This window comes from Salvelinus fontinalis, chromosome 34 (assembly GCF_029448725.1).
Source record: "Salvelinus fontinalis isolate EN_2023a chromosome 34, ASM2944872v1, whole genome shotgun sequence".
Classification (NCBI taxonomy): Eukaryota; Metazoa; Chordata; class Actinopteri; order Salmoniformes; family Salmonidae; genus Salvelinus; species Salvelinus fontinalis.
The window spans coordinates 5,322,803-5,335,915 of record NC_074698.1 but is presented as its reverse complement, the minus strand read 5'-3'; the positions used below and the strand labels follow the sequence as shown (position 1 = coordinate 5,335,915).

General features: G+C 41.2%; 1 protein-coding gene across 1 annotated transcript; it reads left to right on the top strand.

Annotated features, from left to right (window-relative positions):
• The first annotated feature begins 7,034 nt into the window (after positions 1-7,034).
• LOC129832733 (homeobox protein Hox-B1-like) lies at positions 7,035-9,131 on the top strand. Its single transcript, XM_055896731.1, has 2 exons — positions 7,035-7,752; positions 8,772-9,131. Exons 1-2 carry the CDS (start codon positions 7,116-7,118, stop codon positions 9,089-9,091), a joined length of 957 nt encoding a protein of 318 aa, XP_055752706.1. The 5' UTR covers positions 7,035-7,115; the 3' UTR covers positions 9,092-9,131.
• The last annotated feature ends 3,982 nt before the right edge of the window (positions 9,132-13,113 follow it).

Below are 13,113 nucleotides of genomic sequence, written 5' to 3'. Positions count from 1 at the left end.
GCCTCATCACAATTATATCTCGTAGATATACGCACAGTTCCTTGGACTTCATGGGTTCGTTTCTGCTCTGACATGCTCTGTCAACTGTGCGACCTTACATAGACAGGTGTGTTTCTTTCCAAATAATTTCCAAACTATTTAATTGTCCACAGCCGGACTCCAATCAAGTTGTAGTGACATCTCAAGGATGATCAAAGGAAATTGGATGCACTTGAGCTCCATTTGGAGTTTCATAGAAAAGGGATGTAAATACTTATGTAAATGAGATATTTCTGTGTTTCATTTTCACTTTGTCATTACGAGGTATTGTGTGTAGATCGGTGAGAAAAAAACAAATTTTATTTATTTTGAATTCAGGTTGTAACACAACAAAATGTGGACAAGGTCAAGGGGTATGAATACTTTTTGAAGGCACTGTTGTAACGATTCTTGTCTGGTGAAAGAGAAGAGGACCACAATGCAGCGTGGTAAGTGTTCGTCATAATTTAATTGAAAACTGAACACTACACAAAATAAGAACGAGGAGAAAACGAAACAGTTCTGCAAGGTGAACAGACACTACACAGAAAATAAACAATCACAACCAAAATGGGGTAAACAGGCTACCTAAGTATGATTCTCAATCAGAGACAACGATCGACAGCTGCCTCTGATTGAGAACCATACCAGGCCAAACACAGAAATATAATATTATAGAAAAAAGAACATAGACTACCCACCCCAACTCACGCCCTGACCAACCTAACACAAAGACATAAAAAAGGAACTAAGGTCAGCACGTGACAACTGTAAATTAATTTGGCAAATTAGAGAAGTGTTATATTAGTGATTTGGTATATTGAGCTTAAAGCAACTGGTTCATATCACCAGAATACTACTAGACTAACTTATCCATGCGACACAACAACAAAAATAACTAATTTATATCATTCTGAATATCAAAACACATAGCACCATCCTTGAAAAACATTGATCAACACTACTTTCACCTACTCAAAGCTGGTGAGACTAAATGCAAAAAGCCAAAGCTATTTGTGTAGTACACAGAGTGAGTTTACATCCCTGAGAGAACACATCAAATACACGTTCTTTGCTTGGATAGAGCTGAAGGACAGTAGCTTTGCATGTAGGTAAATATTGTTGTTCGTATCTGGAGGCAGCAGGACATGTTTGAAAATAAGGGTCCATAAGGGTTCGGGGATGGTGGCATCTCCACGCTCAGCCAGCTGAAACGAAAACAGCAGCGTCCACTGACGTAAATCGCTTAGTGCCATTTGCATCATCATTTGCAAAAACACTTCGGCAGAGTCATTTGGGCTGTGTCTCAAAGGACACTCAATTCCCTATATTGTGCATTATGGGATCCTATGGACCCTGGTCAAAAGTAGTGGACTACATAGGGATATAGGGAATAGGGTGCCATTTGGGATACAGCCTTGGTCAATGCCAGATTGCGGCATCGGGGCACTTGAGGATCGGAGAGAGGAGGATGCCACTGCGACTCTGTAGAGTCAGAGTCTGGCTGCAGTGACATTGCTAACAAAACAAGGCTTGTAGGATTGTGATGTAATGATTATGATTTTAGCCACCCATCTGCATCTGTATGATTCAAGTCAGCTAACAAAACAACAGGGCACAGCCTGCTTTGGGGATCAGACAAGTATCCACGGGCAGCATAGAAGGCCACATTCAGATCTTGAATGTAGACTGCAAATAACCCAAGTGGGTGTTCCAAACCTCCTCAGAAATATTTGCCCCCCTTTGACTCTCCTCCTCATCATAAGGACTCACACGAGCCACACCACCAATGTAACAAACCCAGGTATCCTGTGTGCAACCAAACAGTGTTAACCTGCTAAGCTGAAGCTTAGGGAGCCAACATACGTACATTGGAAGTCGTAAGTTTACATACACCTTAGCAAAATATATTTAAACTCAGTTTTTCACAATTCCTGACATTTAATCAAAGTAAAAAATCCCTGTCTGAGGTCAGTTAGGATCACCACTTTATTTTAAGAATGTGAAATGTCAGAATAATATTAGAGAGAATGATTTATTTCAGCTTTTATTGCTTTCATCACATTCCCAGTGGGTCAGAAATGTACATACACTCAATTAGCATTTGGTAGCATTGCCTTTAAATTGTTTAACTTGGGTAGCCTTCCACAAGCTTCCCACATAAAGTTGACAGAGCTGGTGTAACTGAGTCAGATTTGGAGGCCTTGCTCGCACACGCTTTTTCAGTTCTGCCCACAAATTTTCTATGGGATTGAGGTCAGGGCTTTGTGATGGCCACTCCAATACCTTGACTTTGTTGTCCTTAAGCCATTTTGCCACAACTTTGGAAGTATGCTTGGGGTCATTGTCCATTTGTAAGACCCATTTGCGACCAAGCTTTAACTTCCTGACTGATGTCTTGAGATGTTGCTTCAATAAATCCACATAATTTTCTATCATCATGATGCCATCTATTTTGTGAAGTGCACCAGTCCCTCCTGCAGCAATGCACCCCCACACCATGATGCTGCCACCCCCGTGCTTCACGGTTGGGATGGTGTTCTTCGGCTTGCAAGCCTCCCCCTTTTTCCTCCAAACATAACGATGGTCATTATGGTCAAACAGTTCTATTTTTGTTCCATCAGACCAGAGGACATTTCTCCAAAAAGTACGAGCTTTGTCCCCATGTGCAGTTGCAAACCATAGTCTGTCTTTTTCATGGCGGTTTTAGAGCAGTGGCTTCTTCCTTGCTGAGCGGCCTTTCAGGTCATGTCAATATAGGACTTGTTTTACTGTGGCTATAGATACTTTTGTACCTGTTTCCTCCAGCATCTTCACATGGTCCTTTTCTGTTGTTCTGGGATTGATTTGCACTTTTCGCACCAAAGTACGTTCATCTCTATGAGACAGAACGCGTCTCCTTCCTGAGCGATATGAAGGCTGCGTGGTGTTTATACCTGCGTACTATTGTTTGTGCAGATGAAGGTGGTACCTTCAGGCGTTTGGAAATTGCTCCCAAGGATGAACCAGACTTGTGGAAGACCACAATTATTTTTCTGAGGTCTTGGTTTATTTCTTTTGATTTTCCCATGATGTCAAGCAGAGGCTCTGAGTTTGAAGGTAGGCCTTGAAATACACCCACAGGTACACCTCCAATTGACTCAAATGATGTCAGTTAGCCTATCAGAAGCTTCTAAAGCCATGACATAATTTTCTGGAATTTTCCAAGCTGTTTAAAGGCACAGTCAATTTAGTGTATGTAAACTTCTGACCCCTTGGAATTGTGATACAGTGAATTATAAGTGAAATAATCTGTCTGTAAAGAATTGTTGGGAAAATGACTTGTACAAAGTAGATATCATAACCGATTTGCCAAAACTATAGTTTGTTCCCAAGAAATTTGTGGAGTGGTTGAAAAAGGAGTTTTAATAACTCCAACCTAAGTGTATGTATACTTCCGACATCAACTGTAAGTCTTCACAGGTCTCAAGCAAAGTTACTTATCATGTGAGCATGGTGAACGAGACATAATGGTCTGGGAAAAATAAGAGGTATTAGGGCTATGCTTCAGCTGCAATAGAAAGTCTTATAGGAATTCCTGACTCATTCTCAAAGATTCCTCTTTACACTTAGGTCTTAAGTGTTCCTTATCTAGAGTCAGCCCTGGACTCTTTCACTGACCAGTAGACCAACTAAAGCAGGGGGAAATGTTTTGGCAAGAGAAAATCATATGAAAAACACAACATAAAGAGATTTACACAACTTTCTCCACTTTCTAGTATTGCACATTTTTTTTTAAATTCAATGGGTTATCAATAAAAGTATATTCACATTGTAGTCATATTTATTGTTTCTTGTTTCTTACTTTTATCCTCTCTTATAAACTACTAATATAGCCAGCCTACTATTGTCATGATAGTGTTATTAATGATTACAGGTGAAATCAAATAGATTCTAATGTTATCTTGTTATCGTTTCGAGTGGTACTACAAAGATAACTTTTATGCTCCTGAACAGATAAAACAAGCTGGAATGGGACTCATCGGGAAAACATGGGACTCATGGGAAAACATCGCCAAGAAGAAATTGAACTCCCTGTTGTTACGTCGTCGTACCGCTAGGTGGGTCCTACCAGTGTCATTACCATTTGCTTGTATTTGCCGTATCTGTTCTGTTTGTTAGCAGTTTTCTGTAAAGGGATTACACGCTGGGAAATGTTAAAAAGGGGGAAATGATCAGAGCGTTGGATTCTAATCCCTGTTTACATTTGCATTTGAATTCATCTTTAGATGGATCAAGACTTCTTTCTCCGTGACCTTTTGTTAACCTTGCAGCTAACTGGTGATTTTACCACAACAGTTCGTTTACAGCAGAAATGTAGCCTGTTTCCTCAATGGCCTGGAAGACTTTACAGTGTAAATTACAAATTGTGTTAAGGTAAATGATATGTTTATTATAAACTCACAAACGTGGATATATTGGAGAGCATATTAGCTATTAAAAATTGCTTTTCAATGATCCAACAAAGTATTTTCATAAATAAACGAACACAAACGATCGAAGGAATTCGTAGCCTACGCATAGTCAGATGCGGCCGTGCGTAAAGTCCATCCAATAGGCAAATTGTCCATTCAATGGGAAAATAGCAATAACAATTTCCATAGTTAATGAATATTTAAAAAAGGTTTCACATAGCTATTTAGTTTTATTTGGAGCGTAGCCTATTACACAATGTGTAATGGTTTTTCTAACTGATTTTTGGCTATTGCTTTTTATTTCATGTTCTACTTTTTTTTTGCATGTTAACAATTGTTAGTATTTATTGAAAATGACCATGTAAGAAATAGGTCCACTATAACCACAAACAAACACAGCCTGATGTGGGCAATTTCGTTTACACCTAGCTTTTAAATCGTTTTGCAGGCTGCTCATTGGTAGATTGAATAGCGCTTGGACATTTTTAACCTTTTCATTGCCAGTTTGAATAACTTTGCCAAAGAAGTTCGGATAAAAAACCAATTCATGTTTTATATTAAAGTGAAGAATAGACATGTATGGATTTGATTGACTGTAATGCTTGACTAAGTTTAAAAGGTGTTTTATTTCATAACATATTATTTTGAATGAATAAGACAACATCACAGATTAGAGTTGACGTCTGACAGTCGATAACGAATATAATGTAATCTAGCGTGTTTTGCATTGAATAAACAAAGAAATTGTGAGTTACAAAAACAAAGCCATTTAGAATAAGAACAGCCTTTTTAAGAGTCTATAAAAGTATTAAGCTCTAGTTTAAAACTCAAACAAGAAAGCAAATGCAAGATAGCGCATGATTTTATTGTTGTTAGTAAGGCGTTACAATACTCCTCAACTAATGATATGCGTCACTCGTCAGGGGCAGTGTGTTGAGTCTGTGTGCGTGAGGGGATGGTCGGGGTGAGCAGGATGAGATGAGGTTTTCTCCTGAGAAAAAACAGGCCTGGTTGACTTACTTGCAATCAATGTTTTCTGAAGAAACACGCTGAGGTTAACCAAAATACTGTTTTTTTTCCCCGATGGAGTCAATGACAAAATGATTGTAAACTGAGTAGACTACTAAACCTATAAAAGACAGACTATATAACCCATTAATGATATTTAGAAAACGAGGACTACTTTTGCAGTGAGGCAACATATCGAATGACACTCTAAAGGTTGGCTCTACTAAACCGATAAGTACATTTGAGGGGTGGTAGCTAAAAGGTTGGAATACTCTTAAGAGAGGAAAGATATCACTAAGGTAAACAACAAGCGACTTGGTTTGAACGTTTGGCCACGCAATGCAACCGTCCGGTTCTCGTGGATGCGAGCCCAACAGTAACATTCCTGACAAGTAACAAATGACTGTGGGCGTAGTATTGTTAGTCCCTCTTGTCCCGCATGTATCACCGAGCAAATATATTGGAGATTCTTCATTCTCCCTCCTCTGAGCGTGGGTTGCTTCATGAACAGGCTAACTATCTTACCTATTGTCACCACAATTAATAATTAGCCTTCGCCATTTCCTCTTTTTTGCACCTACTCCACCTACGCGTGTTAACCACTGGTCTAGACAACTCATTCACTACACTTATTGATGGGGTCCTGGTTGTTATGGAATGTGGATGAAAAATATATATCATATTTCAACATAAGCATAATGCCTCTTAATATGCTTAGTAATGCTTATTCTGCCTTTCTTCAATTGCAACGTCATGTTAGTTCAGAATATAGAACAGAAAGTTCCATTCAACACTTATGAAACTGTACATACAAAGGACTCTCCGTATCAGTGTGAGAAATCCTGACTTCTTTCTGCTGGTCCGGGGTTACCAGAAGGCTTGCTGTCGGCCTAACCTCGTTTCTGTAATAGATCAGCTCATTGATTCAATTAGATAGGCCAATGCAGGCTCGGGACCGATCTGAAAACGATGGCGTCACTTCCAATTCGAGTGTTAACCAGATTTCAACCCAAAAACAGATATTGGGTTCTGTGGTGAGCCCTTTTCGCTTGGGTCAGAAATATCTAATGACATTACGCAGTCCTCTTTGTGTAACGCGGACCACGGCAAACAGTGGATTTTATGTATTTAGTTTTAGCAATAAGCAAAGTGCATCCACCTCTCACCATAGCCCAACCCTCTGATAGGCCTAACCAAATGGATGTCTACACTTTTAAAGCAAGTATAGAGAATCCGAGAATCGGGTAGAAACGAAATGGGGGGATAGCGAATTTCCAACCCTTTCTTTATATCTCTGCCGGTTCGGGAGAGGTTTCTTCAGAGGGGTTTGACATATACGTGCTGTTATCAGATTGATGGGCCGGTTTGATTGAAGCGGCTTTGTCATGCAAATGTCAGCTACGTGATCGATGATCGCAGTGCGCTGACAAACTTCTGGAGGTCCCCCTCACCATTGGCGCCGTGACGGCACACGTGACCAGCAGCTGAGGTTCAAAAAGTGTTACAGGGAATCCCAGGGTGACTGCTCAGGGAGGTGAGCTCTTCTTTTTTTCTCTTCCACATGACATACCGAGAGGTTGCAGGGTAGGAGGAATCCCCCGAAACGCAGGTTGACCCTCCGTCATCAATTTGCACATGGAGAATTCTAGAATGAACTCTTTCTTAGAGTACTCAATTTGTAACCGTGGGACGAACGCCTACTCACCCAAGTCCGGATACCACCACTTGGACCAAGGCTTCCCGGCCCCTCTTCACTCGGGCTCCGGCACAACAAGTGACAGCTATAACGGTGATGGACGGCTTTACATGGGGGGCAGCGCCCAGGCGGTTATGGCTCAACATCAGCACCAGAGCAGTAGCTACGCGCATCAACATCAGCCCCAGCCGCATCAGGCCAGCATGGTTCTTCCATATGGCAGTACAGGTACTGCGGGATATGGGGCGCAGGCGTGCGCAAACCCGGACTATGGACACCCACAGTACTTTATAAACGAGCAGGAAGGGATGTACTATCAATCATCGGGCCTTTCCGCCTCCAATGTAGGCCCCAACTACGGCTCTCTGGCCGGGGCATACTGCGGGGCGCAGGGGGCTGTCCCCGCGGCACAGTACCAACACCACGGCTGCGAGGGCCAGGACCACCAGCGGGGTTATTTGCAGAGCACCTATGTTGACATTTCGGCCTCACAGGAGAGGGAGAAGGACGCAGAGCAAACACCACAAGGAAAGACTTTCGACTGGATGAAAGTCAAGAGGAACCCCCCTAAAACAGGTGAGATGGGAGAGTCCAAAAAAAAAACAATCACACTGACCCATGCACGAAATCGAAAGGTTTTTGTCAAATAAGGTAATTCAAAGTTCATTACAAGTCAACCAGGTGACCCAAACATGTCGACCCACCGCTCAGGTAGGCTAATGGATGTGATATGGAAATGCAGATGCACTCTCCAGCCCATAAGGGACATACATGACTGAGGACTGAGGATAGTGTTGCCTCACTCCACTATCGCTGATCCACAACCTATGGGGATTTCTCAGCAACATTCCGGGTCATAGTGGTATCTCTGACGAGACATGCCTCTGGTAGATTTGCCTGATGTGTTATTTTCTCCCCGTCTACTCAGCCCGTGCACTAATGCATCGAGCAGACGTGCTTTCTTACGCCCTAGGAAGTGCCCCAACTCTGTTGTCTTTAATTAACTTGTCCCAGTTCTCATTTTTGTTGGTCTCCATTGTATTCCCCAGCCTTTCCTTCATCGCCATGCTTGGCCGGTCTGAATTGAATGCACCGAACCACGTTTCAACCTCACTCAGTAGGCCTACTGCTGTGGTCAAAGATCGTAAAACGTTACGGTCGGAATATGGAATTACACGTATCATATGCGTTTATATCTCCCCAAACGTGGAGCAGCTTTATTTAATTCTTCAGGAGTGAGTAATGGGTACAGAAGTAGGAGGTTGAGTCTGTGAACTGGCCTATATACAGTAGTCAACAGTTTGGGACTTGAAATGGTTGGGTGCGTAATTGATGACCCCTTTAGTATGTCATTATTCAATCTTTATTCCAAATAAATATTTTAATCATTAAGAATGATTTATGCGGTAGTGATGTCAAGTCGCACTTTTTTCACTTTAGGAGCTTAACAATAGAACGATGGATTGGTGAATTTAATATGACTTCGAAGACGGGACAATTTTCATATTCTACACATACAATTTTCATATTTTTAGGCATACAATCTATTCCACATTCTAATGCGTTTCTCCCCCTCTTTCTCTTTTTTCCCCCAGCCAAAGTGGCTGACTATGGAATGGGACCTCAGAACACCATCCGCACCAACTTTACAACCAAACAGTTGACCGAGCTCGAGAAGGAGTTCCACTTCAGCAAGTACTTGACGCGGGCCAGGCGCGTGGAAATCGCCGCCACCCTCGAGCTCAACGAAACGCAGGTGAAAATCTGGTTCCAGAACCGCAGGATGAAACAGAAGAAGCGCGAGAAAGAGGGCCTGGCCCCGGCCTCTAGCACGGGTTCCTCCAAAGACCTGGAAGACAACTCGGACCATTCCAGCTCCATATCTCCTGGTGCGTCTCCCAGCTCGGAGACCTAACGGACCAAATCAACTGCAACTTGCAGGCACTGAACTTCAAAGTGAGGATCTCGAATGTGAAAAAAAGTTGTTTGATTGATAATAAGTCAAAACATTCCTATACATGCTTGAGTAGACTATTCGACTGGTTATGCTACACGTCTGTAATAGGAGTTTAAAAAAATATGATTTAAACTCAAATAATTACTTCGAAACGCACATTTCGAGAGAGAGAAAAAAAAACGACGTGACAAAAGCACAAATGTGGAGGAAGTGCGCAACATCTTTCTAGACTGGACGTTTCTTTCCACCCCACAAAATCTGTTTGGATGTAAAGGGTCGTACATCTTCATACCCACGACTATTGGAGTGATGCACTTTTTTGCATGTTTACAAATCTCAAAGCGAGCCTTATAACAATGTTTATACAGGGAGCCTCTTGGCAAAACATTATAGTATTGTTGAATTTGTTTCTATTTTGTAATGTTTTTCGGAATGTATTTTTGGGGTTCTTCTTATTTGTATAGAGGTTTTGACATGAAGCAACTTTACCGTCAGTAAGTTAGGTAGAAAGGGTTCATGTGTTACTGACTCTTTGCACTATAGAATTACAGGGTATTCCTTTACACGGGAAGTTGTGTTATTGACTTGGCGGATGTTCTTTAATTGAAATATACAGTAAAATTACTAATTTCAACACGAGCCGGTGGATTACCCAATGAAATTCAGTCTAGTAATGTTAACACGTGTCTGTAATAGCCTATTGTTATTGTCTAAATAGCAGACGTGAACTAAACCTGCGCAGGGAGTGGTTCACGCAAGATGACGTTATCCAAAATGACGAACGATGATTAGAGGGAGTATTTATATTATTAAATGGCCAGAGGATAGAAAACGTTCATCATGTCATACAACTAAAAGGAAAGTTTATTGCAACGTTCAACACCTGCCTGAGTGAAACCAACTCGACAATTTCCTTTTGAATTGGGCCTTTTTGGATAAATAGGCTGTAACTTTTCCAGTATGGAGTCAAAGGTTTTGATAATAGGCTAGTGTCTTGCGAAAAACGGGGTATTCTGAAGTTAGTTCTATTTACTACGGTTAGGCCTACATTTCGATTTCAAGGCAATAGGAGTGGATTGTATTATTTGTATGTGCAGACCGACTGAGTTATATTAGTTAATGTCTGTTTTACATGTTTTTTTGGAAGGGATCTCAATCAATGCTGGTTCATCTCTGTCTACCTCAAATAAAAAAATAAGATATAGCAGATTTTGTTGTTAGTTGTATTATAATTCATGGCAGATACGTGCATTTATAATTGTTCTTAATGATTATCTTGATTGTAAAAAAAAAAAAAAAGTATATTCCATGAGGCATGAACCTGGGCCTAGAGTAGCCTATTTGTTGCCATGGTCGATTCCTTTTGAATGAGTTTTGTCCCAAAATGTGTGATAGCTAGTACATCACACAAGTGACGTACAGATTCTAAAGTATTTCAATGGTATTACTGCGTACAGTAAGCCTACCCTTAGTTTGACCCCCGTGGAACTTACGAAACTAGCCCTACAAGCCCAATAGTGTTACCCTGCACTCTGCGTGGGGTGTGGAATGTTGCGGTGCATTCCGGGTGGCACACGCTGACCTTTTTACCCATGGACGCCTCTGGGATATCTAAACATGTAAACAAACTCTCCTCTCCCCAAGTCGCTCTCTACCTCACACTCTCCGTATAGGCTCGAAACAAACTGGTACGAACTTTGCACTGTTTTTAACGTTCTCTGAAACACACCCTTGATGGGTTGGAGAGGTAAACTCACGAGAGAAAAAAACGCATTCTTTAGCGTGCAGTGTTGTTTGTCCATGTTCAGGCCTATCAAGGAGCGTCTGTATCTCGGTCTCATCTATAGCTAGGACACTGCTGTCCCCATGCATCACCCTATAGCAGGTGAAGACTAAAACAGACTTCAACTGGGAATAACATAGAGTCATATACAGGTGTAGACGGCCAGCCTAGATTTATGTACAACGCCATTAGCCCACGGCAAGGCTGTTCACTAAACAATCTTCTGATAAGAAGCCAGGTGTATGATAATTAGGTATACATAGAACAGAATATATGCTATTTCATTTATTAGTACCATGCAGGTATGTCACAATATTGTGGTAATACAGACCACTATATTTGTAATAAAAAAAAACGTTGGAAAGTTGAATTAGTGACAATGTTTGGCTATTTTAAACACAGACCATTGATTAGCAGGTACATTTAAATAGGAATGTGGGGGTTCTTTTTTGACTGTGTGTGTCAAGCTCAATCATCAGCTCGTCTCTGCCACTGGGGTTTGGTGAAAGGCTGCTGTCCATCCAACCCCCCCCCCCCCCCTCTCTCACACACACACACACACACACACACACAGTGGCCTTAAAAGGTACGGATGTAAACTCTAGTAGACCTAAACGAACCGCTGCAGCATCAATTAAATTCGTCCACTTAACCTATTAAACAATGACTTAAACCTATCATCTGATAAAATACTTAAACCTACATCTAATGATGGTGGGGGGTTTGTCGGACAGTTGCTGAGCTTCTTTCATGGTTGACAACTGTAACAGCATGGTTATATTATTTCTTAATTAGTTACATACGTAGGCTAGTCATTCCGCAAAATAGGTGATATAGGAGTTTTTATAGACAATGCACCAACTATTGCTTTAAATGTAAACTTTTAGAGAAGCCATAACGGTTTGTGGAGAGTAAGATCACAACTTACATTAAAGGACAGACTCCATTGTAATACATAAATTATAACGCAACATAAAATCGTGCATGATAGCACTGTGGATCCACACAGTGGCAATGACGTGCCCTTGTGACCATCTGTGGTGCAGTTGATGTTAATTTCAAGCCTGCTGTTTGGGCGTTTGTCCTGTGTTCCCTCTGCAGAGCTTTGATCCGGCCGCTGATCCCCGCAGTGCCGTGCACATCCTCACAAAATGACGAAGAAGCTATAGTCCGACTATGGTATGCCGAGTTGTCCAAAGCTCGCAGCCCACCTATGAGTAGCTCACCAAAAAATTCTGAAAGTACATGCAATGTTCACGTGTTTCACCACAAACTGTCGTAAACAAATCTCACTAGTATCAGACACCAGTTGATGTGATAACCGTCTTGTGGGTTGACAGAAATACTTTCCCGAAAACCTTCTCATTTATAAGTTAACCCCAAAGTAGACTTACCTGGCAGAAGTATATAATGTGTCTATTATTTGTTATTTGCAAACTTTCCCATGAAATGAGCAGCAGCAGTACAGAACCATAGACAGGCACATTAAATGGCACATTCCTCACTAGCTAGAGGCACAATTAAAATGGCCAGATGCGCAATTAAGGGGGAATTACACTACTAATGGTAAATGTTTTTTTGAAACCTTTATTTAACTAGGCAAGTCAGTTAAGAACAAATTCTTATTTACAATGACGGCCTACCGGGGAACAGTGGGTTAACTGCCTTGTTCATGGGCAGAACGACAGCTTTTGACCTTGTCAGCTCGGGGATTCGATCCAGCAACCTTTCGGTTACTGACCGAAACCACTATGCTACTGCCGCAGTTTTCTTCCAGATAAAAAAAAGAAGGTCTTCAGGTGTGAATTAAGCATTAACATGGACTCAGAACAGTATGTTTCGTTGTTTCTCTATGAACAATTGTCATTTTGAGAGTTGAAAAACAAAACCATCTAAAACCAAGATAAATAAAACTCAGAAAACATAATTTATACTTAGAGTTGTTAATTAACTCTTATTTTACCAGGTATATTGACAGAACACATGGCACTACTTTATATTGTACGCTAAGGACCTGGGGAAGAGTTGCAGGGGAGAGGAGAAGAATGTGCCTATTTGAAAACTAGAAAAAAAGAGACATTTTTAAGTAGCTGTCATGCTAGAAAAGGTTGGAGACCCCTGGTATAGGCTCAAAAACCTACAATTCCCATGAATGATGCTGGTATAAACCTTTCAGATAAACCTTAATATAATAGTA

What these genes read in the sequence shown, in the direction of transcription:
- LOC129832733 (XM_055896731.1), top strand. Translation starts at nt 7,116, where the DNA reads ATGGAGAATTCTAGAATGAACTCTTTCTTAGAGTACTCAATTTGTAAC. An exon ending in GAGGAACCCCCCTAAAACAG is followed by an intron (nt 7,753 to 8,771) that starts GTGAGATGGGAG and finishes TTTTTCCCCCAG; the next exon opens with CCAAAGTGGCTGACTATGGA.